The sequence below is a fragment of the Garra rufa genome, chromosome 6 (genome assembly GCF_049309525.1).
Source record: "Garra rufa chromosome 6, GarRuf1.0, whole genome shotgun sequence".
Taxonomy (NCBI): Eukaryota; Metazoa; Chordata; class Actinopteri; order Cypriniformes; family Cyprinidae; genus Garra; species Garra rufa.
The window spans coordinates 14688462-14715678 of NC_133366.1; the positions used below are offsets into that span (position 1 = coordinate 14688462).

General features: G+C 35.4%; 2 protein-coding genes across 2 annotated transcripts; both read right to left on the reverse strand.

Moving 5' to 3' along the window:
• Nucleotides 1-3011: 3011 nt before the first annotated feature.
• Nucleotides 3012-21304, reverse strand: eif5b (eukaryotic translation initiation factor 5B). The gene is made up of 24 exons (XM_073842435.1): nt 21204-21304; nt 18508-18624; nt 17954-18029; nt 16364-17009; nt 15712-15929; nt 15483-15633; nt 15306-15398; nt 15116-15202; nt 12339-12407; nt 11947-12251; nt 11761-11868; nt 11565-11675; nt 11406-11473; nt 9879-10020; nt 9671-9802; nt 9382-9564; nt 9118-9279; nt 8038-8169; nt 7761-7892; nt 7529-7605; nt 6817-6981; nt 5992-6130; nt 5696-5857; nt 3012-4014 (listed from the first exon to the last, which is right to left on the reverse strand). The coding sequence occupies exons 1-24, from the start codon at nt 21236-21238 to the stop codon at nt 3907-3909; spliced, it is 3618 nt and encodes a 1205-aa protein (XP_073698536.1). The 5' UTR covers nt 21239-21304; the 3' UTR covers nt 3012-3906.
• Nucleotides 21305-22591: 1287 nt separating this feature from the next.
• On the reverse strand, nt 22592-23896 carry lipt1 (lipoyltransferase 1). Its single transcript, XM_073843113.1, has one exon. It carries the CDS (start codon nt 23730-23732, stop codon nt 22614-22616), a length of 1119 nt encoding a protein of 372 aa, XP_073699214.1. The 5' UTR covers nt 23733-23896; the 3' UTR covers nt 22592-22613.
• Nucleotides 23897-27217: the final 3321 nt, after the last annotated feature.

Genomic DNA, 27217 nt, shown 5'->3' on the forward strand with positions numbered 1-27217 from the left:
AGTTTAATTTCCGAAGCCAAGATTCGGCTCATGAAAACGGGTAATAGTATTTATCATTTATTAATTCATCAGATTTTGCTTCATTAACTCGGACACGTCCGAATGATATGATTTGGTTCAAAGATTCATATTCGCGAACGAATCACTCAGACAGGTGCTCAATTGATTCACTCAAAAGATTCAACTCAAAAGCAATTCGTTTACAAACCGGACATCGTCGTTTCCTCTCTCTCTCTCTATTCCACAGTCAATGGCGGTCGACTTATATTATAGACGAATCCCAAGGTTAATTTCCGTTCATATATTTGTTGCCACACATCATAATTCTGAGCAATTCCGTTTTATGATTACTGTTAAACAAACATGTTAAATCTTACCCCGCCACCGCCACAGCAGATTATACAAACATTTCTCTCCTTCATTTTTCCACACAGAACGCTTTCACTTATTGTTAAAATAAATTAAATTAAAAACTAAACGTTAATGTAGACAAATGTACCCTGGTTAGTCGTTGCGCGCTCGCTGAACGCGAAACGCGCGCATTGAGACAAATACAAAGGTCTTGTGTAGTGTCCGATTCACGAAAACATCTGCGCTTTTGTGTCATTTATTCACTCTGCTATGGAACTGCATGAGCTTATTGACCAACATCTTACCGTGTGAACCGAACCGGGTCGCAGCCGTTCCAGCAGTTTACACAAAACCACTCCATCTCTGAGAGATGCCTGTAAAAAGCCTTCAGGGTCCGATAGTGTCTTTTTGGGTGATTCCAGGACACCCAGCGTTATTAGCCATGTGATGGTCTGTTCAGCCGAATTCATGACCTCATATGCGTCTAAAGCTCAAAAGCGATAATCCATAAGCAAACGAACATGCAGGCTGTATGAAATGACAGATATCCTGTGTAGTCCAGCAGAAGCAGCGGCAGCAGGATATCTGGAGCGAGGGCTCTGATCCCTCCTTTTCCCTGGATGTTAGGGATGACGATTTGTTTAGGGTTATCTGGCAGGTCCGGTTTCTCTCTCCTCTTCTTTCATCTGGCAGGATGTCAGCTAGTGTTAAACCAAAATCAACAACCTGCAATTGTTTTCCGCCACATGACACCCTATTCAGCCAGCTTGGGTCATTGAATCGAATTTAAAGACTTCATACAGTAGGCATTATGCAGCACTAAACTGGATAGGAAAGACATTTGGTCGTGCATTATTAGAAAATCTAATATGTTTAACATCACACGTCCACAGGTGAAAAAAAAAAACACAAATTAAAAACCTGTGGTCTACACAACACAATAATCTATATAAGAATGTACTTTGTTGTGAGACTGATCAATGCATCTGAATTTATTCAAAAAGGGCGCTGATGCAAAATACTATTCCATTGAAAACCAAATGTACCTCTAGCGCCACCTAGCGGATTTTAATTCATATACAAAGCTCCTAAAACCCATAAATGAATTCAAAAGAAAATTATAGTCTTTTCTCCTCCACCAAGAGACATCATAGCATCATACGAACTGGATTTAAAGAGAAAAAAAAATTTTTTTTTGAAGAACAATGTTCTGAAGGATCATGTGACACTGAAGACTGGAGTAATGATGCTGAAAATTTAGGTTTGATCAAAGGAAAGGAATTACATTTTAAAATATATTCAAATAAAAAAAGAAGTTATATTAATAAAGACATTTTCTAAATTGTACCTTTTTGCTGGATCAAATCAACTCTTTTCTCCTCCACAAAGAGACATAGCATCATATGAACTGGATTTAAAGAGAAAAAAATATATTTTTTGAAGAACATTGTTCTGAAAGATCATGTGACACTGAAGACTGGAGTAATGATGCTGAAAATTTAGCTTTGATCACAGGAATTAATTACATTTAAAAATATATTAAAAAAAAAAAAAAGTTATATTAAATAGTAAAAACGTTTTCTAAATTGTCTCGTTTTTGCCGGATAAAATAAACTCTCCTCCACCAAGAGATTTCATAACATTATATGAACTGGATTTAAAGACTGTATTCTTTATTCTTTTTTAAAAACAATATTCTCTTCCTGGAATTAATTCTATTTTACATAAAGGAAAAAAACACCATTTAAGGGCCACTAGGATTTTCAGACATTTACATATGAAGTATATTTTCCTCTTGTAATGCATTTTGTGGTCAGTTTAGTTCAGCATGATGTACACTACCAGGCAAAAGTTTTTGAACAGAAAGCTTTTTAATATATTTCAAAATGTAATTTATTCCAGTCACATGATCCTTTAGAAATCATTCTAATATTTTGATTTGCTGCTCAAAAAAACATTCATGTTAAAAACAGCTGAGTATAATTTTTTCAGGTTTCTTTGATGAATAGAAGTTCAGAAGAACAGCATTTATCTGAAATAGAAAATTTAAAGCATCCTTATGAACAGTATAGTGTATATTGTTACAAACGTTTTTTTATTTCAAATAAATGCTAATCTTTGGATCTTTCTGTTCATCACAGAATCCTACAAAAAAAAATGTACTCAGCTGTTTTAAATATTGATAATGTTTCTTAAACAGCAAATCGGCATATTAGAATTATTTCTGAAATATCATGAGACACTGAAGACTGGAGTAATGATGCTGAAAATTTAGCTTTGATCACAGGAATAAATTACATTTTAAAATACATTCAAATAGAAAACAGTTATATTAAATAGTAAAAAATATTTCTCTGGATCAAATAGATGCTGGCTTGGTGAGCAGAAAAGACTTCTTTAAAAACAAATCTTACTGTTCAAAAACTTTTGACTGGTAGTGTATATAAAAAATTTTGATTTCACATCACAGTAATGAAGATTATTTTTTCTACATTACAGCTGGCTACTTAGATTTTGGAGCAAAAATAATGTCACAAACCTTTGTGGTCCTCAGAAATTTTCTTTATGGAAATTAAAATCTAATCTTTAATTTCATTTCTTGACCTTTTGTAACATCCACCTCTGCATTTATCACCAAAACTTAAAGAACAACATCTATAAATAGGCCATCTCTTTATTGTTGATGATTTTCACATATCAATTTTTTTTGACATTTCATATTCAAAATGAGTAAGGGAAGGGCCTTTCATCCAAGTTCACACACTCTGGGTGAAGTTGTCAGTGGGCACAAAGGAAACCCGAGGGAGGAAGAAAGTGGAGGAGAGAGCGAGTTTCTGGTTTTAAAAAGGACAATTTAAGAACTGCACTCCAGAAGGGGAAGAAAAAAAGCAGGGCAAATGAAAATACTGATAAGGTGTTTTTTGATATCTAAAATCCTGGCAAAATCTCCAGCAGTCATTTACGAAAATCACACTGACTTCACTTTATACCCTTTGATTTAGACCTCAGCGTACAGCAAAGATCCTAAATCAGCAGCTCAAGTTTAATCCAGCCATACATTGAATTTTGAGTGAGCTTTGAGAGAAAACCATGAAATGAAAGAAAAAAAATAAACTGGATTGATCAGAGAGAGAACAGGCACGTTTGGAATAATTGTAAAGGTCGTCTAACATTTTCTAACATTTGTCACTGTTTAAAACAGTGGTAATAGTTTCAGTTTCTCACAGAAAAACTTTTTTTCTTGCTTTTTTTTTTTTTCTCTTTTCTGTTTTTTTTTCTCATCTTTTTGTGTCCAACACTCCCCGCCACCCAAAAAGAGTTGGAGAGGAAAAGAGGAGTGGTGTGACTTTTCGCCCATGCACACACGAGAAACTAGTCCTCGATACGGGACTGTGCAAGGCTGTGTTCTGAGTACAAATGTCCATAAATGTATGAGCAACACTGATGACTCCATAATCACACGTGACCTTTAGGAGTGTACGACGTATAGCGTTTGTATGTGTGCACGGGGGGCGTTTGAGATCTACGATCAGTCAGTCACAGTCACGTGTGTGTTCAGATGATTTCAAAGGTCTTCTTCAGTTCCATGATTAATTGCCAGTCTGATTTCTGCATCTCGTCTCTGAACCAGTTCTTCAGAGCGTCGATTGACTGACGGGTGATCTGCAAGAGATGAAGGAAGACATATCAATCACAAGTTTTTTTTTGCCTGTTAGCCTTAAGGTTATCTATAAGTTGGTGTGTTTAAAAACAGTGACAAAATTTACATTTACAAGATATATGCATTCAAAACCTACAGTTGCTAACATCCTCCAATACGTATCAATGATTCTGATTAACAACATCACCCTGCACTTCAGCTTCTCATCAAACTTTCTGTCCAATCAAATGCTCTCTAGAATCCAAAACATCCCGCCCCCTACACTATAAATAGACACTGAAACTGTGACTGAAATCTGTCACTTGTTTACAGAATTTGTATTTTCTGTATGGTAAATGGCACATAGTGCACTATATAGGGCATAGGGAACAATTCAGACAGTGTAAAATAAATATGCTTTCCATTGGGGCGAATGAAGTCTGGTTTTGCTTTGTGTCACACGAACCAGCGTGGCGTGCTCACACCGATAGTACAGAGCGGATCACATGCGCGAGTCAGCGCAGACCAAAGCGTATTAGACCCATTTGAATTCTAAAAACAATGGTATATTTTATAGCGATATGGATGAGATTGTGGCTGACATACGCTGTCAAATGAGCTCAGCAGGTCTAACCCAAGCGGTGATATAAACAATACATTATTGGCTGTTTTAAAAAGGGGGCCGGGCACTCTTGATATGTCTTCCTGTTTCAGTTGAAATTACGTCAACACACAGAATAAATCTGTTTCAAAGCACTTTAGTGGACTTTTAAAGGTAAAGTTCACTTCCAAGTTCACTGTCATCCAAGATGTTCATGTCATAAAGAAATTATGTTTTTTGAGGAAAACATTTCAGGATTTCTCTCCATATAGTGGACTTTTATGGTGCCTGCGAGTTTGTACTTCCAAAATGCAGTTTAAATACAGCTTTTTTACAGCTCTGAACAATCCCAGCCGAGGATTATCTAGCAAACCGATAATAAAAAAAAATGAAATAAAAAAAGTACAATTTATATACTTTTTAACCTCAAATGCTGGTCTTGTCTAGCTCTGCGTCAACTCTGTGTATTCCAGTTCAAGACAGTTAGGGTCTGTCAAAAAACGCCTATCACAATTTCTCCTCTAACTTCAAAATCACCCTACATCGCTGCATAAGTACTGACCAAGTGTTTACAAAGTGAACGTGCAAAGATGATCAAACGTCAAAAAGTTGGAGGAGACAATGAGATGGGAGTTTTTTGACATACTCTAACTGTCTTGAACCGGAGTACACGCAGACCTAGACAAGACGAGCATTTGAGGTTAAAAAGTTTATAAATTGTAATTTTTTTTTTTAGAAAATAACCGATCATTTCACTAGATAAGACCCTTCTTCCTCTGCCCTTTGAAGCTGCATTTAAACTGCATTTTGGAAGTTCAAACTCACGGCCACCAAAGAAAATCCTGAAATGTTTTTCTCAAAAAACAATTTCTTTACGACTGAAGAAAGAAAGACATGAACATCTCGGATGACAAGGGGGTGAGCAAATATATAAATATTTGTTCTGGAAGTGAACTTCTTTAAACCTACAGTATTTTAGCTGCCAAAGCAAGTTTAAAAAAGTTATTGCTTATTAAAATGTATCAAATTATAATTATAATAAAAAAAAAATTAAAAAAAGATAATAAAAAGGCTTTTTTTCAGAATGTAAGGAGAGAGCATACCTTGCTAACAATGAGGTCTACAGCCTCAAAGTGTCGGCCGAACATCTTGGGTGATTCTCCAGGAATTGGCTCTATTTTCACACAGATCTCCTGTCCTTTCTTAGCGGTGTCTACAGACTTGTGATTTATTTCAATACCGGTCACAATGCCAATATCTACAAACTAAGAAAAAGAGAGAGAAAAGGTAGAACAAATTAATGCAAACAATACAATTTGTACCGTAAAATAAACTGTTAAAATGTAAAGCTGCTTCTTTCAATGTTCATCATAAAGTGCATACTCTCTAAATGTCTCACCCCTTTGGTGGGCACACACACCGGAGTGCCCGTTCTCAGTACTCCAGCTTCCACAATGACACCCATGACAATGGGATCTCTGGAGTTGAAGATGAACTGGGGCAATATACGCAGCTTACAGGGGAACACAGCTATGTGTCTGAAAAAGAGAGAAACTTTCTGATATTCAGACTGCAAACATTGTGGAGAAATTACTTTTTCAAAGAAGCCACTGTAACCACAGTCTTAAAGAACTTTTGCTTATTTGTAATATAAATGGCCCGAAATGTTTTGGCTCAGGCGTTTGGGGTTGGTGTTTTAGATATTTCAATGTTCAAAGTCTCTTATGCTCATCATGGCTACATTTTTTTTAAATCCAAAATGCAGCAAAACAATATTAAGTAATATTGTAAAATATTACAATTTGTTTTGAATTTGAATATATTTTAAAAAGTGTAACTAATCGCTGTGATGCAAAGCTGAACTTTCAGCACCATCACTTCAGTCTTCAGTGAAATCAGAAATCATTCTAATTTCCTGCTCAAGAATCTTTCTTATCATCATCAGTGGTGAAAACAGTTGTGCTGCTTAATATTTTTATAGAAACTGTGAATAGAATACATGTTTCAGGATTCTTTGTTGAATAGAAACAGCATTTGTTTGAAACAGAAATCTTTTGTAACATTATAAACGTCGTTACTGTCACTTCATATAATAATTAATTTAATGCATCCCTGTTGAATAAAAGTTAATATTAGTATTAACTAAAACTATGAGCTTTTGAACAGTAGCGTAGGTCAATGATTAAAAAAGGGAAGGTGAGGGTGAAGGCAGTAGATAACACACTTGAACTCATCCTGTTTCTGTTTCTTGTAGTCTTCTCTGTATTTGGTGAAGGCATCAAACAGATGGTAGATAATCTCAGCGCTGAAAATGCGTACACCAAGACTGTCGGCCAGCTCCTGAGAATCTCGCTCGATTTTCACATCAAATGCCAGGATCACTGCATACCTATAGGAAGAAAGAGCGAATGATTAGGAAAAACTCACAAGAGGAGATACAGTCAACCCCTCCAAAAAATTAGATTTTTTTTTACTAATGGGTGCAGGACACTATAGTTCATTTATGTAAGTGAGGATAGCAAAATAAAGTAAACTATGACATGTACCAAATATTTTCTCATACAGTGGAATACCAGTACCAAACATTATTCAGACACTTTGACCTGACCATTTTTTGCTTCAGTGTTTTTTCTTTATTTGCAAATGCAACCATTTTATGTCGCAGACTGAACAAAATTAAGCATTGCTTAGTAACTGGTCAACAAAGTATTGATAGTTGGGTAAATATTGTCATACTAACAGTTGTCAGAATTTTTGATTGATTGTAATCCATTACATACCTTTCTATCAAAGTTATCTGACATTATCAAGATAAATCTGTGAGTTCTTGTCATATTTTATTACCATTTTCTAAACTATAGTGAATAAACTGTGATAATGTGTAAATAAATACATTTTGGTTTGACTGTATATTATGAATCAATCAGAATGCATACTGTGGATCATGCTCCAACATAGCGGAAGCTTTCACGACGTCTTTCTTGTGGACAGGGCCAATGTTGATGCCAGCATACTGAGAGACAGAGAGAGAATCTCATTACAGCTTTATTGCATTGTGACAAGCCCCATGGGACTAAACATTTAAAGAAATGCCACACACTGAAGTGATATATCAGCCATGACGATATACTGGTTAACCAGATTTATAAAACGTGTATGAAAGCTTACAGGCACTTTGGATGTACGCAAGAACTCCAGCAGAGCTTCCAGAGAGCCGAGTGTGGAGGCCTGAACATACACACCCTTCTCCTCCAGCTTTATGGAATTCAAAGTCTGTTTCAGCTCCCGGATCAACTCGTCCTACAAACATTGAACATCAGAACAACAGCAATTAGATTAACTTTTAATTCTGACTTGATTAACGTAAGAATGAGAAAAGAAAGGAAAGACAAAGAAAAGTAGAGTGTGCTTTTAGAAACAGAGAAAAGGAAAGCAACACGTTTACCCTCAGCACTGGAATTTCATCCTCTTTATGAGCAACGAGGAGGGGCAGACCTGCCAGCGTCTTTTCCAGATCTTTTCCCAGGATCTTGACTCCCTGAGCTGTGGACACTTCTTTATGCTTCTCATACTGACTCTGTACCCAGAAAGAAGAAAAAAATATAACAAGTGAGTCACAAACAACCTCAGAGTTTTATTGCAACACAGAAAAACAATATTGTTAAGGGGAGACACAGCAGGCAAAAACGCTGGTTTTTCATGCACCTGTCAATTTTGAGATTTTGGGCTTTTTGCTTTTTCATAAAGTGTTTTTTCAGACTGGTGAAAAGAAAACACCCAAAAGATACTGTTAAGCATTTCTTTTACAGCACTTTATCTATTTGTGTCAATAGATTTCAATTACAATACATATTTTTAAAGGCCGTTTTCTCAAAATGAGTTTTTTCTCCTACACTGAGCCATAAATCTCCACTTCAGTAGCACTTAAACACACCTTACATTTGTATTCCTGTCTATATCCTAAAAGTTTTTAGAGGGATTTGTTCATATACAATTAGCTTGATTTTATACAACATATTACTCCCCAAAAACAGTAAAAATTACATGGTTTTCTGTCTGAAAAGTTTGTAAAAATTTGTCAAAATTCAAAACTGACTTATCCAGTGTTTAGATTTTTGTACTAGAAATGTATGCAAATTAGTCCATATTTCATTACATTTTAAACCTAACATTTTAGAAAACTTGTAATACAAAGAATGTTTGCAATTATCAATGTAATCAATCATCTGAGTAAGTAAGGTAATAATTTAGTTACTTTTTTTACCCTATTCACCTGCAGTGTCTTGCCAATATTGTAAAATATAACAATTTGTTTTCAATTTGAATATAACTAATTGCTGTGGTGCAAACCTGAATTTTCAGCATCATTACTCTAGTCTTCAGTGTCACATGATGCTTTTGAAATCATTCTAATACGCTGATTTGCTGCTCAAGTAACCTTTCGCATTATCATCAGTGTTGAAAACAGTTGTGCTGCTTAATATTAACAGATATGGCATACTAAACATATAATAGTGTGCCAGACCTTCACTCGGAGCTCTTTTAGAGGTGGTGGGAGGAGCAACCCTCTGATCTGAGTGACGATTGGTCCATCTACTCCAGGGACGATAATAGTCTCGCCTTCCCGCAGAACACCGTTGATCAGGATCACGTCTATTGTCGTACCCATGCCAGGCAGAGCTTTTACCTATGGCATAGAAGATGGACAGCAGAGGACATATTACAGTCAATTTTACAAACTACTGTGATTGAAAGTATATTCATAACCAATTTAAGCTTGATGTCTTACCTCCATTACTTGTGCCCGAAGTTCATCACAATGAGCCAGTCGGCGGGCGAGCATTGTTTGAGTGAGTTCAACCAGCAGGCCGATGAGGTTCCCCATCCCATCACCCGAGTGGGCTGACGTGGGAACCAGAGACACAAATGTACGAGGGTCTTTGTTCTCATAGAACAGAGCAGCGTTTAGACCCTGTATATTGAGAAACATGAAGGACATTACTTGTTAAAGTGGGTAAAAGCAACAGAAAACATGCAGCTGAACAGAAAAGGTGACTGTACTGTACAAGACAACAGACCTGCTGCGCAAACTCTACGATGACAGCTTTAGCCCTCTCATCAAACTCATCCTTGGTGTTTTTCTTCTGCTTCTTCAGTGTGGCCACCACATCTGTGTCTGGACTCTTCTTCCAGTCGTAAAGACGGTCAATCTGAGAAAGAAACACATTAGTATTCAAATACTTGCTGTAATCATCAGTATCAGCATTCGGTAGACAGTATTTATACCTTGTTAAGTGCTACTATGAAGGGGCATTTCTTCTCCTTCAACAGGTTGATGGATTCGATCGTCTGTGGCTCTAATCCGTGCATGATATCCACTACCAGGATGGCAATGTCACACAAAGAACTACCCCTGTTCCTCAGATTACTGAAGGGTAGAAGAGAGTGCCATTAAACATACAAACACTATAACAATAGAATTTAAAAAGCCACATTTAGTAGTTGACCGATATGGAAAGTCTGGATTTGGTAACATTTAAAAAAAAATTTTTACACACATTTATGAAACCTCATTTCCACCACTGAATGAAAAAAGGCAATTGCGACTTCTCACAATTCTGACTTTCTCTAGCAATGGTTTACTTCTCACAATTCTGACTTTTCCCTCAGAACTGCAAGATAAAACATACAATAAGACCGTTCCTCCTCGACTGGGATAGTTTAGAGCCTTTTGGAGTTGCATTTAAACTGCATTTAAACAGCATTTCGGAAGTTCAAACTTCGGGGCGTCATCAATATCCATTATAAAGAGATAAATCCTGAAATGTTTTCCTCAAAAAAAAAAAAAAAAAAAATTCTTTACGACTGAGGAAAGAAAGACAAAACATCTTAGATGACAAGGGGGTGAGTACATTATCTGTGCATTGTTGTAATGAAAGTGAACTAATATTTTAAGTCAGAATTGTGAGATAAACTTGCAACCCCCCCCCCCCCATGACTTAAAATTGCGAGTTTATCTCTCACAATTCTGAGAAGTCAGACTGCATGAAAAAATTCAGAATTGTGATATGAACCTCGCAATTATGAGAAAAAAACATAACTGTGAGAAATTACATTAAAAAAGTCAGAATTGTGAGATATAAACTCGTAATTGCAAAAAAAAAGTCAGAAATGTGAAATATAAACTCACAATTGTGAGAAAAAAAGTCAGAATTGTGGGATATATACTCATAATTGCAAGAAAAAAGGCAGAAGAGTGAGATATAAACTCACAATTGTGAGAAAAAAAGTCAGAATTGTGGGATATATACTCATAATTGCAAGAAAAAAGGCAGAAGAGTGAGATATAAACTCGTAATTGCAAAAAAAAGTCAGAATTGTGAAATATAAACTGACAATTGCGAGAAAAAAGTCAGAATTGTGGGATATACTCAATTGCAAACAAAAAGGCACAAGTGTGAGATATAAGCTCGCAATTGTGAGAAAAAAAGTGAAAAGTGCGTAATATAAACTCGCAATTGCGAGAAAAAAAACTTATTAGTATATAGTAACTATTATTGTTAAAAACAGTTTTGCTGCTTAACAGTTTTGTAAAAAGTGATAATTTTTTGGGGATTCTTCGAAAAAATGTAAAAGAAACCCAGCATTTTTTTTTAAATACAAATCTTTTGTAACACTAAATGTCTTTACTGTCTTTTTATCAGCCTAATATGTCCTTGCTAAATAAAAGTACTTTTTTTTCCTTTCATTGCAAAAAAAAAGTTAAATGGTAGTGTATAAAATCTACCAAAAAGTAAACAGTACAGTGTGTACCTGAAGGACTCGTGTCCAGGTGTGTCAATAATGAGCATGCCAGGAACCTTCACGTTCTCCTTGTCAAACTGATACAAATGTACAAACACACATTAATTACCTTAAAGAATCACATGGGAAAACAGAATGAGAGAATGCGCATTACAAAAAGACACTTACATTTTTCACCATCTTGGTTTGTTCTAATATAGTTTCCAGGGGCACATTAGTGGCTCCGATCTGCTGTGTGATACCACCAGCCTCACCATCTTGAACATGTGTGTGTCTCAGCTGACAGACAGAGAAGAAGAAACAATATAAAACGCACAAAATCCACATACGTGCTAAAGTCCACTTCAGGAACTCTGAAACGCACCTTATCCAGGATTTTGGTCTTGCCTGTGTCTACATGACCCAGTACACAAACCACAGGAGATCGGAGTTTTTCAAAATTAATGTTCTTCAGGTTTTCCTGCTTTCGTTTCTACACACAAAGAAACACACCATTGAATTCACTTTGTTTACTATGTGTGCAAATCTGCACAAAAGAATCTATGTGTACCTCTATGCGTTTCTTGGCCTTGTCATAAAGTTTCTCCTCTTTGCTTCGGTCATCATCCGAATCGCTCTCGCTGCTCGACTCAGAGCTCGGCTCTTTTCTTGCTTTATTTGTGGTTATCTTGTTGCTGCTCTCTTTGTTGTCCTCCTCATCCTCACTCTCCTCCTCCTCCTCTTCTTCCTCCTCTTCATCTTCATCCTCCTCCTCTTCGTCATCCTCTTCTTCCTCACTGCCGTTCTCTTGGTCTTCAGCAGGTTTTTGTTTTGCCGGAGTAGTTTCCTTTACCTCGATGTGAACCTTCTTCATCTCTGTGTGTGTATGCAAAAATGTTAAGTTAATCACTCAAACAACCACCAAATTTCTTCATGATTTTAAAAAGCATGCTTTATACACACCTTTCTCTTCATCACTGGCCATGGCCTCCCAGTCATCCAGATCTGCAGCCTCTGCTTTTGGCTCCTTAACTGTTACAATGAAAATGTTTGAATTTAGCATTAATCTTTTTTTTTTTTTTTTTTTTTTTAACAATACAATAAGCAGTGATGGATATAACAGTGCTATAAATAAACGGCATTACTAGCAGCACTACTTTTTTCAGTAACAAGTAATCAACTTGCTTACTTTTTCCCTGATACAAAAGTAGCCAAGATGTACCTGATGAATGTTCACGTTTGTTTACGTAGGCGATGTGCGCTTTTACCTACATGTCCACGCATCCCTCACGTGGATGTTTAAAATTTGAAAAGCCGAGTTGCTTGTGAGAGCAATTACATTAGAGATGAGATTAGACGGGAATAACTGGAGCTCATGTTGGTATCATACAAATTACTTTATCAGAGACTATTTGTTTTTGACATGACTTGCTTCATTTATAAGTAGATATTTCAAGCTTTCTTTACATATATATCTCATGTCTGTGAGGCACATATTCACTAAAATTCAGGTTGTTTTGTTTACGTATCTATGAAGAGTGGTGATGGAAACTGAGACAGCAGAGAGTGCACCCCGTTTGTTTGATTTATTTTACAAAAGCGCATCGTTTTCTTGTTATTATGACTATACACAACTAAAAGTAGACCCGCTGCAGTTTCAAAATGAAGTATTTTTAGTTCTTTTCGTGGTCATCCAGAAAAAAACGAGACAGACTGCATCAGCTGGTTAAGAGTTTTGCTGTGCATAGGATGTTTTTCATGTCTGTGGGTTGAAGCAAATCCATTAACATGATATTTAGCCCCTGGAAGACACTTCACATTGTCCCACAGCAACATTAAAATAGTGTAGATTAATGTAGAATGTTTTATTAATTTACCATATTTAATATTGGGGGCATGTAAGTTATTTGACATATTTGAACACTTTTTAAAAAAAAAGTAACAATAGTTACTTTCACTGGTAATAAGTTACTTTTATAATGATGTAACTCAGTTACTACACTATATTGCCAAAAGTATTGAACAGGTATAATGAACAGGTTTGACTAATTTAGTAATTTCCATGAGTACAAATCTTAATGTTTAAGCATATAATGATATTTTAGGAGATTGTGTGCTTCTAATTTTACAGCAACAGTTTTGACAGGACTCTCTTCAATTCTAACATATTGACAATGCCTTTGTGTATAAGCCAAGGTTCAAAAAGAAATGATTGATTCAGTCAGTGTGTGGAAGAACTTGACTGGTCTGCAGAAAGCAAAGTCCTAATCTCAGCTGAACACTTCTAGTGTGACTTTAAATGAGGACCTTGAGCCAAAAACGTATTACCAAACACCAATGACTTACATAAGTATTGGGACACCCCTTCTTTAGAACAGAAATAGGCACTTCCAAAACTGTGGCAACAAAGATGGAAACAATTCATGAATTTATAAATTGCATTTCCATCTCTGTTGCAACCGCTTTGGAAGTGTCAAAAATGACTGTACCCATAGTTACAAGTCATTGGTGTTTGGTGATGAGTTTTTGGCTCAAGGTCTGCATTTTAAGTCACTTCAGAGATGTTCAACTGGGATAAAGAACAGTCAAGTTCTTCCACACATCTAACATTGTCATGTTAGAATAGAAAGGGTCCTATCAAAGCTGTTGCTATCAAATAAGAACGCAATCCCCTAGAATATCATAATATGCTTAAACATTAGGATTTGTACCCATGGAAATTTCTACAGTAGTCAAACCTGTTCATTAAAAAGGGGTGTCCCAATACTTTTGGCAATACAGTGTATTTGTGAGAAGTAACTAGTAACTATAACTAATTATTTTTGTGGAAATGTGGAATTAGGGGATTAAAATGTAATCATCTATATTGTGTGCAATGTCACGGAATAGGGCAATTTTTGGATTAATACATCAAAAGTAGGGCTTAGAGTAAGATAAATCAAATTATAATTGCAATACAGACTGACATCAATAATTAAACCACAAACACAACTATTAGCATGTCAAATGCTCACAGAAACTCAATGGTTTTCACAAAAGAATGCCAAAATAATAGAAAATAAAAGCCTAACGTAACAGTAGTAAAAGTAATAAAAATATGCAATATCTTATACATTTTTTAATATACATTTACACTCAACTTTTATGAAGCCAAGTTTTGTTGTGCAGCACTGTAATGAGTTATATTAAAAAATGTCCTGGCTCTTTGAAGCTTTATAATGACAAAGAATGGGTGTTGAAATTTTTAAGGCCAAAAAAGTGCATCTATCCATCATAAAGGTACTCCACACAGCTCCAGGTGGTTAATAAAGACCTTTTACATCCAACCTACATCATCCGCTGGAAATCCACTTTGTTGTGAACGTGCGTACGACAGTTAGCAGAAGCTAGAGATTACAGTTTATAAATATTTAAAAAAAGGCCTTTGTTGACCCCCGGAGTCACATGGAGTGCTTATTATGGATGAATGCACTTTTTGGGCTTTTTGGGCCATTCAACGCCATTATAAAGCTAGGAACAGCAAGGTAATTTTTTAATATAACCTATTTGCACTCGAGTGAAAGAAAAAAAGTCACATACACCTAGAATGGCTTGAGGGCGAATAAATCATGGGGTAATTTAATTTTTTTGTAAATTATCCCTTTAAATGGCAACAACATAACTAAGACACTAACATGAAAATCCAGAAAAACCAAAATGCATTTCAAAGTGCCCCAAATTTGAGAAATTAAAGTAATTACCTTGCTCCACTACAGGTTTGTCCACTTCCATCTCTGTCGTGATTGGCTGAGGTGTCTCTGATGTGGGTGATGCCACTTCTGAAGTTTCTAATATAAGCAAAGAAAATATCAGGACGTCTTTAACCATCCTTGATTACTACATGTAAATACACAGAACAGGAAACAGGTATCGGATTAGTCGGGATCTAACCTTCAGGAGTTTGTGTTGTTGGCTTCTTTTTTCTCTTGTCAGAGTAAACAGGCTTCTTCTTTGGCATTGCATCTTTGGATGGCACTTCAATACCTGAGAAGGCGGCAATGACACCATCAGTTCAAAAACAATATTTATCAGTTCTTTCATTGTAACTGCTATCAGTCATGTTCTCACCCTGAGCCTGCAGCGCTCGCAGCGTGGCTTCTGCTCTGGCTCGAGCCTCTTTCTGGGCCTTGGTAAGGAGCTTTCCCTCCTTCTTCAGCCTTTCTTTTCTCTCCTTTTCCTTTTGTTTCTTCTTTTCTTTCCTTTCGGCCTCTAGACGCTCCTGTGGAAGGTGGTTTCAGAGATGAAGAAACCATAATGATTTTTGACAGCATGAACTTGAGTGAGTCTTTCCACTGACCTGCTCCAGTCTCTGAGCCTCCAGCTCCTCCAGCCGTCTTAGTCTCTCCTCCTCTTCTCTTTTGATTCGTTCCTCCTCCTCCCTCATTTTGGCCAGGGCCTCTTGCATTGCTTTCACCGTTGCTTTGCTAGGACCCTTTTTCTTGTCCTCCTTTTTCTCCTCCTTCTCACCTTTCTTCTTCTTCTTGTCCTTTTTCTTTTTGTCACCCTCAGCCTCCTCTGTAGAAAAGCAGAAGATAGAGGAACATAAATAAGAGGAAAAGCTAAGGACTTTCTGATATACTGAATATTAACTCTGCTTTTTTATGCTATGCAAAATTTGTATTATTTTAAAGTCTCATTTTCTCACAAAAGCTGAAATTTTTATACAAAAAAAAAATACAATTTTATAAAATATTAATACATTTTCTATTGTAATATATTTAAAAATGTAATCTATTTCTGTGATGGCAAAGTTACATTTTCAGCAGACATTATTCAGTCTCTATTGTCAAATTATTCTTCAGAAGTCCTTCTAAAATTCAGATGAACAGCATTTATAATAGATACAAATCTTGTTTTAAAAATGTCAATGCATTCTCGCAGAATACTAGTTTTAAATCTAAAAAAATTTTTTTATTAACCACCAACTTTTACAATATGGAAAATCTGACCTTCTCCCTGGACATCAGCTCCATCCTGCTCCACTGAAGCCGCTGCCTCTATTTTCTTGCTCTCCGTCGAAGGTGTTGTAGCAGTTTTTCCTGCCTCCTTTAAGGCCTCATCTTCTTTCTCTTTCTTAGCCTTCAGCTTGGCCCTTTCCTCCTCTTTTTTCTTCTTGTCCCTTTCTTTTTTCTCCGCTTTCTTTTGCGCGGCTGTCTTCATCTTGAAGGTTGATTCTTCTCCTTCATCTTCCTCGCTCTCTGGTTTGGCTTTGGCTTTACCTTTCTTCTTTTTGCGTGTGGCTTGAGAATCGTCGTCCGATTCATCATTGTCACCCGCTCCTCCTTCCCTCTTCGCACCACCATCTTCATTGTCCTCTGAGTCAGACGCACCCTTTCGGCCTCCTTTCTTTTTAGCCTTAGGTTTCTGCCGTGACTGCGAGCCCTCGTCCTCAGAGTCTGAAGCAGGCCCAGCAGGAGCGGGAGCCGCCACCGTCTTTGTGTCTTTCGTCCTGTTGTTGTTCTCCATGTCGTTCTGACCCTGATCTTCATCACCTTCCTCATCCTCCAGATTTGCCTTTTTACTCTTTTTGGCCTTCTTCTTGTCTGCTTTACTCAGAGTGGGCTCAGGTTCAGGTTCCGCAACAGAATCGGATTTCTAAGATGGAAACAAAAGAATTACTGTTGTTTATATATATATAGGAATTGGGTTTCCATCCAAAGTTGCACATTTAACTTGGAATATCGCACAAGTCATTTGCGAATAAGCAGTCAAAAACCACCTCAGGCGAGTGAAAAAATTAGTTTGCGAATTATGAAATTTGGCATTTCTATCACTAGTTTTTGATTCAATACTTTAAAATGCACATAAAATAGGGTGATGGAAACATAGCTAGTGACTAGGGATGTAAAGATATTATTAATATTGTGGTATTGAGATAGCAAAACTGTCACAATATTTTGTGGTCACATGACGATAAGAAACAATATAGGTCTTCCAGGCAAAAAGTGCAGATTTTTTAAATATTTTAACATAAAAGGTCTTTAAAGTTAAATATGTCAAAAAACTAAAACCAAAAGCACAATATGTCTTACATCCTTCAAGTCTGTTTTCACTTCGCATTTGAAAGCAAAGTGTGCACTTCGTAGAGGCAGTCAGCTCAGTGTTTTCTGTGACTCAAAACAGCTCACTTTACAGTAAATGCTGTGAACTCCATTACTCCATATGATATGAGTTTTGGGAAAGCAACTGCCACCAGTTATGCTTAATTTTCATGGCAGATGATTATAGCTTTTTGCTAGATTTGTAGTGAGACTTGTTTTGTAATGTAATGCAAGTAATAATGTAATGTAAATGCAATTTAAGTTCTTAAAAACATAAGTTAGAGCTCCTAATTTTGAACTCTCAAAGCGCATTAGACAGAAGAATTTAATTCTAAAATGTACTAAATTTTCTTCATTTGCCTTTTTAAAACACTGCAATAAATATCATGATATTATAGTATCATGAGTTTTTAAATATGGTAAAATTGCCACTATTAGAAGAGAAAGAAAAACAATGTGTGCTGAACCTGCTTATCAGTTTGTGTTACTGAGGATTACCTTTTCTGCTTCTTTATTTTTTCCTCCTTGGTTCTCTAATGACAGAGCCTCCAGTTCTTTCTGGATTTCATCCTCACTGCAAAAAGACTTCATTAATTCTCAAACACGTTTACTAACATTCAAAAGTTTGGGGTCAATAAGATTTTTGGTATTAATACTTTTAGTTTGTAAGGACAAAGGTGATCAAAAGTGGCAGAAAAGACATTTATAATGTTACAAAAAGATTTCTATTTTGAAAAAAGGTGTTAAACTTTTTTTCATCAAAGAATTCAGTGAAAAATGCATCACAGATATATAAAGCAGCACAATTGCTTTAAATATTGTTTTTTTTTTTTAATGAGCAGAAAACTATCATATTAGAATAATTACTGAAGGATCATGTAAAATTCCAGCTTTGCATCACAGGAAAATATTACATTTCAAAATGTTTTTTTTTTCAACAATATTTTAAAATATTATTTTATCTTCTTTCAAAAACATTTCTGTACAACAAGAGAAAATCTCCTTAAGCCTATTAACTGTGTTAGTGCTAGAGGAAAGAGATGAAGACCTACTCGAAGTCATCTTTCTTTCCTTTCTTTTTCTTGCTCTTTGACTTGTTCTGCTCCTTGCCTGCTCCAGCTCCTTCAATTTCAGCTGCAAGCGCGTCAATGTCAACGTCGTCTTTGGCACTATAAAAAAGCAGAAAAAGAATACATTACATTTTTTACATAACACTGTACATTTTAAGACAAATATTCACTATATTCAACCACCACATTGAGCTACACTCATAAACTGTTCTTTACAGCATATGACTGAAAAACTTTAAATACTTTTTCCATTTCTTTTTACAATGCCACCTGCCTACACAATCATCCTGTTTAAACACGAAATGTTGCACAGGTTTAAAATATTTTGCATTTAAATAAAATTAGAAATGCTTTGAGAAAGCAAATACAAATGTACATAAAACAAAACAAATATTTGATGAACTATGGTTAACATTCACATTTACTGCAATAAAACAATTAACCTGAGAAATTGCAGACCACCAGAAATGATTAACTAAGCAATCGGCCAGGAAAACACTCACCTGTTACCAGAGATTTAAAAACAACAGCACTAAAAGGATTTATATTATACACTAGTGGTCTAAGAAAATTTATATGAAAAACTAAACAATCTGCAGCACAGATGCATATGACACCCACAAAAATCACTCTAGAAAAACAGTGAAAGCACACAGCAATATTTACACACACAAAAAAATACATACACACAAATGAAAACTGAGCATATTAAACACCTAAACTCAAATACCTTACCAATCAAGTCAAACACAGCAATGAAGAAAAAAAAGAGAACTGGTGCTGCTTATATAGTGGCGTCTAAAACCCTGCTTGCAAGCTTGTTGCATCAGAAAGGGAAAATCACTGTTTAGGGCCAGTCATCACAGGGCAGAGCCTCACGCACATAAACCTGCTGCCCTCAGCAAACAGAGCAGGTGATGAAACACCGGCTAACAGAAAGATGGACAAATGACTTGAATTAATGGAGGTGAGAAGGAGAGACGTTTAAATAAATATTCTTTAGCAGGCCACAGTTCTTTGATGCAATGCAAAGCTGTTTGAAAGGGCAGTAATGGTTTTAAAGTAATAAGTAATCTTGTTTTTATGCTACTCAAAGTCGATAATTCATGCCTGGATCGCATGACATCTTTGGAGATTACTGGAACAGGAAATGACATAGCAACCAGCACTAAAGGGTTAGCACAGGTTAACACTCTCATTAGGACGGTAATCAACTTAACCACCTCCCACAAGGCCAAAAGACGAAGAATCTGCTCAGCATCTGACCCAGATAAATTTAGCCATTCAAGCGACCCAGTTCAGAGAGGGAAAGGAAAACACAGGTCAAACCAGGTGAAACTACTGTTCCATATTGGCCAGTATTACAGCAAAACCTAAAATCGATTTATCATCAATTCAACTGAATGCACCTAAAATAAACAAAAGCTAACAGAAAAAAAAATATGAACTAAAAATAAAGTGTTAAATAAATGTTAATAATTTCCTTAATTCCAGCCAAACATACTCACAAGTATGTACAAACAAGTAATTTCAGATGTTAAGGAACCCTGACAGAGTACACAAAAACAAGCTTACTATTTTTAAAATACAACTTGGATTAAATTATAAACAATCAGAAGCCCTCTATATTGTCCAAGTTTGACAGATGCAGACCAATTTATTATTTGTGACCCCGGACGACAAAAATAAATAGAACACTTATATTTGTAGCAATTAGGATAATACATAAGATCATGTTCCATGAAAATATTTTGTACATTTCCTTCCGTAAATATATCAAAACTTCATTTTTGATTAGTAATATGCATTGCTAAGAACTTCATTTGAACAACTTTAAATTGATTCTCAATATTGGGATTTTTATTGCTGTCCTATCAAATCACTGACTATTGACATAAACCATACATCAACGGAAAGTGTATTTATTCAGCTTTCAGGTGAGATATTAATCTCATTAATCTCAGTTTAAAAAAAAAAGACCCTTATTACTGGTTTTGTGGTCCAGGATCACATTTAGCAATTATATCCCTTGATCTCAGTAGGAAAGTTTGCCCATCCCAACTCATCTATTGAAAGTCCTGGGAGAATTTTCTCATTCTCACAAGTTGTGATTTCTTACTGTAACCGTTTCTACATAACCAAAGGTCGATGGCATCCCACAGAAGAGCGTTTTACTGAAGACAATGCGCTGGGCAGCACAATGGAAACGGATGAGGTTGCACTGCCAGGCGAGAAATCAGATACCGCATGTAATACACAAAAGCCACTGCCCTTAAATACTAGGGTCTTCTGTGGTGATATGACAGCAGATGTGAATTGCAACTAATCTAACACTCACAGCTGCTGGATCTCGACTCAGATCCTGCTCGCTTCTCATTTTGAAGCCACAAACGTGATTGTTACGCAATGTTCACATCAAACTGCACATCTAGACACCGAGCTGACTGGTCATCATTAAATGTCAGTGGCCTCCACATGATATTCCTTTAGTTAAGCGGTCAGTGTCGTAATGAGGAAGACAGGCCTAGTTACAGCGGCACATGAACTCATGTCCATCAGAAGCTAGCCAGGTGGCTAACAGTGTCTCCTCAAACATGAACCTGTCAGGATTATAAACAACACGGTCGTTCTGCTGTTAACAGAGTCTGTGTTGCGCATTCACCCGTGTCCTAACTTACCCGTCATCTCCCTTATTTTTCTGTTTCTTTCCCATTATGTCTCTATGGCTGTAACCTCCTCGTTGCGGTGCAGTGTAGTCGGTGTTAGCGCTTCAAGTTAGTCGTGCTCGCATTGCGCATGCGCACTTGACAATGAGTAATAGTGCACCGCGGCCTCGGCGCAGATCTTTAGCGCACATGGACAGTCTATAAAGCTAAATATAAAAAGAAAAGATTCAGTTTGACTGCAATTTTTTGGGAAATTTGACCTTAATATAATGTCGTTCTTGTGCTAATTCTTAAATTAAACGCACAAACGACAAAGAAAAAGGTATGTTTACAAATATGAAATTATAGGCCATCCATATGATATACTCTGTGCTAAACTGCGCTTTTTTTTGTCAGTAAAAGCGCGTCAAGAGCGCTGCGCATGGCAAACATGTTACCAGACAAATATATGAACAAAACTATGTATAATTCACATTTAAATAATTTTGTACACGCACACTTCATATTAAATAGATAGATAGATAGATAGATAGATAGATAGATAGATAGATAGATAGATAGATTATAAGAAATACATTAAGATACATTATATTAATAAAATATATAAAATAATATATATTACATAAACATATATGTAAGTATATATAAATATTTAAATAAATGTTATATATATGTGTGTTTATATCATATATACACACAAATGTATTTTATATTTTTTATATGTGTGTATATATAAATTTATTATATATATAATTTTAGATTTTTAAGAAATACATTATTAATGTTAATATGATAGATAGATAGATATTAATAATATAATGTATTTCTTAGAACATAAAAGTATATATATATATATATATATATATATATATATATATACAATTTTAGATTTTACAAATACATTATATATATATATAATTTTATATTTTAGGAGATACAATATTAATATTAATACATATATAAAATATATACATTTATAATATATATATATATATATATATATATATATAACACAGCATATATATAATATATACACACATATATATATATATATATATATATATATATATATATATTTATATATAAGTAAGTTATATATATATAAATATATAAGTAAGTATTATTATAAATATCACTCTATTAATAAGTACTGTTGTTATTGTAAGTATTGCTTAATTTATATGCTCAAGACATTTGCAAACACTTAATGGTTTAAAATATTAATTATATGTGAATTACATTTGCAGTAATACAATCTCTGCCCAACGCTTAAAATCTATTTAACCAGTTTTATCATAAAATTAGTAGCATCATTTGTGCGTTTTTTAATCTCTGTATTTGTCTGTAAAGTGTGACTGTCCAGGAGACCACTTTAAAGTGAAACAAGTATCACAAAATGCTCATCTCTAATTCAATTTTTATTCACATTACTGAAACCACACCATCGCACAATCTATGAATCTTCTCAGCAACATCTGCTGTCATTGAACGAGTTCTCATGAACGCCGCCACCAGCACCGCAGTTTCATATGGACAGTATCTGCTGCCATTCAGAGTTGAAGTAAACTCATTAACCATCTCTGGAGGAAGCCAGTCTTCTGGGATTTCAATAGCACATCGTTCTACAGTACCATTTTTGATGTCCATATCAAGCTTAAGAGTCACACCATCCACCACTAAAGATGTGCAAACACTAAATTTTGGAGTTCTGCCATAAATCCACTCCCACGTCTGGAGATCCTGCGCCATCTTATGAATCCCAGGCATGAGAGCTTCATGAGTAGGGTCCACTGTAATGACTGGGCCGTCAAAACCAAATTCATTATTGTACTGGGAAGCAATAGCATCCATGATAGTGCTAGAATCAAGAGTGGGATCCACATCCAAAAGATTCCTGACAGGGGAAGGAACACTTGGAGTAGCATTGCTTTTGATAACTTCAGAAATGTTACTCTTTAAGACTGAGGACAATACTGAACGGTCAACAGAACACAATAACGTACAGTGATGATAAGCAAAGGTTCTGCCTAATTTGGCAGCAGTGCCTGAAATCTTATAATGGCCGTTTAACAAAATATCAAATCTGTCTGTCGCTTTGACATCTAGATCGGGTCTCAGTGATTTTAGGGCACTCGTAACGACTTTGAGATTTCTGTGACGGTCGTATTTTTTCTTGGAGGTGAAGAAGGTCATGTTGATGTTTCCAAAATCGTGAAAAACCGTCCCACCTCCACTGCGACGTCTCGCTAGCGGGATCCCCAAGCGTCTCATCAAGGGCAGGTTACACTCCTGCCAAGGGTTTTGATGCCTGCCTATAACAACCACAGGTGAATTTCTCCATAATAACAGCATGCTTCTGTTTTGCAGATCAACGTGATCGTGAATCCAGTCTTCTAAGGCCAGGTTCTCAAATATGCCGGTTGACGCAGATTTTAGTATGATGCCAGGTTTTCCCATATCATCGATGAAAGTTGACAAGGTGCTTTTGAAGCGAACTGATCCAGAGAGGACGCATGCCCTGTTTGACAGTCTCAAAATCATCGTTGCTTACTTTAAGACTCACGAAAAGTCTGTGAGGCGCTAATACACCACAGGTTATTAATTTCTGCTGTGTGTAAGGAAAAAGTTTAGACAATAATGCACATGAAAAACCGATCAGCAAAGCTTATGTAGTGTTTTCACACGCCTGCAGCAGCTGAACTTTGGCAACCGGGTCGACAGGATTCCGTTTCCTGTCAAAGCATAATAAAAGTCCTGCACGAGTCGAATATTAAATACGTGCAATTTTAAGCAAAAAAAAAAAAAAAATCATGGCGACATTAAATCACAAATAAGTTTTTTTGGGTCAGGGTTGGGTTGTTCCAACGTTTGTCAAATTTGTGCGTGTGTGTCTCATTTAGAAATAGAACATTTATTAAAGGAGTACGTTAAAGTACATTAAGTACATTAAGGGACTAGTTCACTTTCAGAACAAAAATTTACAGATAATGTACTCACCCCTTTGTTATCCAAGATGTCCATGTATTTTTTTTTTTCTTCAGTCGTAAAGAAATGGTGTTTCTTGAGGAACACATTTCAGGATTTCTCTCCATATAGTGGACTTCTATGGTGCCCCCGAGTTTGAACTTCCAAAATGCAGTTTAAATGCAGCTTCAAAGGGCTCTGAATGATACAAAAAAAAAAAAAAAACGTGACTTCCCACTCGTGAACTCGTACTAGAGCGATGTACTCCTTAAGAGTTCTGACGGAACATAGTGCGAAATATCAATTCCAGCCCTAAGGGGTGCGGTGTTTATGCAAGTAGTACATGGTGGAAAAATAGAGCTTAGGACAATATAACGTTGCAATCAAATAAATAATAACATAAAAATAATAATAATTCATAAATGTGCCCAGGCAGTTTGGCGTGACTTGCCTGGAACGCTACAAAGTCGTGAGTCGTGGTTTGAAGTGGTGATTTACCAGTTAAAAAATCTGCCTGGAACGCAGCATTATCTAGCGAAACAATGGGTTATTTTCTAAAAACATTTACAATTTATATACTTTAGTTTTTAATCTAAAAAGCTTGTCTTGCCGAGCTAGACAAGACGAGCATTTGAGGTTAAGAAAGATAATAAACGGTATTTTTTTTCTAGCAATCGTTTTGCTAGATAAGACCTTTCTTTCCTTGGCTGTGATCGTTTAGAGCCATTTGAAGCTGCATTTTGGAAGTTCAAACTCGGGGGCACCATAGAAGTCCATTATATGGAGAGAAATCCTGAAATGTTTTACTCAAAAAACATAATTTCCTTATGACTGAGGAAAGAAAGACATGAACATCTTGGATGACAAGAGGGTGAGTACATTATCTGTCAATTTTTGTTCTGAAAATGAAGTACTCCTTTAAATATCGCTACTATAAGAATAAGAATAATAAAAAACTTAAAGGCTTGAGTAAAGAAAACATGTGTGACCCAGGACCATAAAACAAGTCTTAAGTAGCACGGGTATATTTCTAGCAATAGCCAAAAATATATTGTATGGGTCAAAATTATCGATTTTTCTTTTATGCCAAAAATCATTAGGATATTAAGTAAAGATCATGTTCCATTAAGATATTTTGTAAATTTCCTACCGTAAATATATCAAAACATAATTTTTGATTAGTAATATGCATCGAAAAAAACTTCATCTGGACAACTTTAAAGGCGATTTTCTCAATATTTGGATTTTTTTGCACCTTCAGATTCCAAATTGTCAAATATTGTCATATCCTTTATTCATTTTATAATCTCAATTGACCCTTATGACTGGTTATGTGGTCCAGAGTCACATTTCACCACTAGGTGGTGCTAGATAATTCCTAATGCATATAATGTAGATTGACGGCTGTAATGTGATCACTACAAGATCCATGTTACTACTCTCCAAGTAGTTAATGATTAAGATTCAGAATGAGATTAGGAAATTACTAAATTCAATCAGCATGAAAGCATGTTGGCAAATGAAACTCTTAAGCTTAGTGTCTTCTTAGGTTAATATCTGACTTATTCAGAGAATTGTATCTTCCTTGAAACAAACTGCTCTTATCTATGCTTGCTTCCTGGCTTAGATCAGAGTTAGTTATATGTGCTCCAAATTTAGATTTTATCTGATGGTTACTGAATAGCAACTTTGAACTTATTACTTCACACCATATGTTGTAATATTTCAACCGCAAGTTAGTTAATCATATTTTCTTCAAAAGAAGACTCAGTAAGTCATGTGGTAAACTAGTCAAAAGTTTTTGAACAGTAAGATTTTTAATGTTTTTTTTTTTAAAGAAGTCTCTTCTGCTTACCAAGCCAGCATTTATTTGATCCAAAGTAGAGCAAAAACTGCAAAATTATGATTTTTTTTTGGATTTAAAACAACTGTTTTCTATATGAATATATTTTAAAATGTAATTTATTCCTGGGATTTCAAAGCTGAATTTTTAGCATCATTACTCCTGTCACATTAGAAATCATTTTAATATTCTGATTTGCTCTGCTAAAAACAACATTATTTTATATTATTATTATTATGTTGAAAACAGCTGAGTAGATATTTTAGGTGTCTTTGATAAATACAAAGTTCAGAAATCCTTTGTAACATTATAAATGTTTTTATCATCACTTTTGATCAATTTAAAGCATCCTTAATAAACAAAGTTTTAATTTGTATAATTTCTTTCACCCAAAAATAAAACATTATACAGACTCCAACTTTTAAATTAATGTTGCAAAAGCTTTTTATTTAAGATAAATGCTGATCTTTGGATCTTTATATTTGTCAAATTATCCTGAAAATTATTTTTAAATATTGATAATAATAATAATAAAAATGTTTCTTGAACAGCAAATCAGCACATTAGAATGTTTTCTAAAGAATCATGTGATTCTGAACACAGGAATAAATTACATTTTAAAATATATATTAAAAATGGAAAGCAGTTATTTTAAATAGTAAAAATATTTCACAATATCCCTGATTTTGCTGTATTTTGGATCAAATAAATACAGGCTCTATGAGCAGAAGAAAATTCTTTAAAAACATAATTTACTGTTCAAAAACTTTTGACTGATAGTGTATGGTTCGCATAATCTAGAAAGCTGAAAATAGACTAATAAAAATCGTTAATCACTTTTAATTTGTTCTTTTTAGGGGTTTCTGCAAAGACAATCATAAAACATAAGTCATAATTTTATGTCAGAGTACGCTAAAAACCCAGAACGTTTTGTAAATAACAATGGGGGAGGGAATCAGTAAAAGTCAATTTCCTGAAATCTGATTGGCCTGTTTGTCATCCCTGATTGGTTGTTGCACCAACTGGGCGGAGTCTTCACAAGGCTCTGAGCGGATGTTTCCGGTATGACCGTTACTGCCTTGACAGATCAGGACGGACAGTCTCTTTCAGGTATGATTATAAACCAAACATTATGTACGATTTACTCGTTATCCGGATTTTGTAAAAGAACAGTGTGTATTTAGTAATTAGTTCACAGCGTGTGTACCGTGAGAGTTTC

Excerpts from the sequence above, each read along its gene's own strand:
- lipt1 (XM_073843113.1), bottom strand. The coding sequence starts at position 23,732 with ATGATTTTGAGACTGTCAAACAGGGCATGCGTCCTCTCTGGATCAGTT.
- eif5b (XM_073842435.1), bottom strand. The coding sequence starts at position 21,238 with ATGGGAAAGAAACAGAAAAATAAGGGAGATGACGG. Across the intron at positions 15,930-16,363 it reads AGCTGATGTCCAGGGAGAAG|AGGAGGCTGAGGGTGACAAA; the intron begins GTCAGATTTTCC and ends GCTTTTCTACAG. Across the intron at positions 9,280-9,381 it reads TTCGGGCACAAGTAATGGAG|GTAAAAGCTCTGCCTGGCAT; the intron begins GTAAGACATCAA and ends TCTATGCCATAG.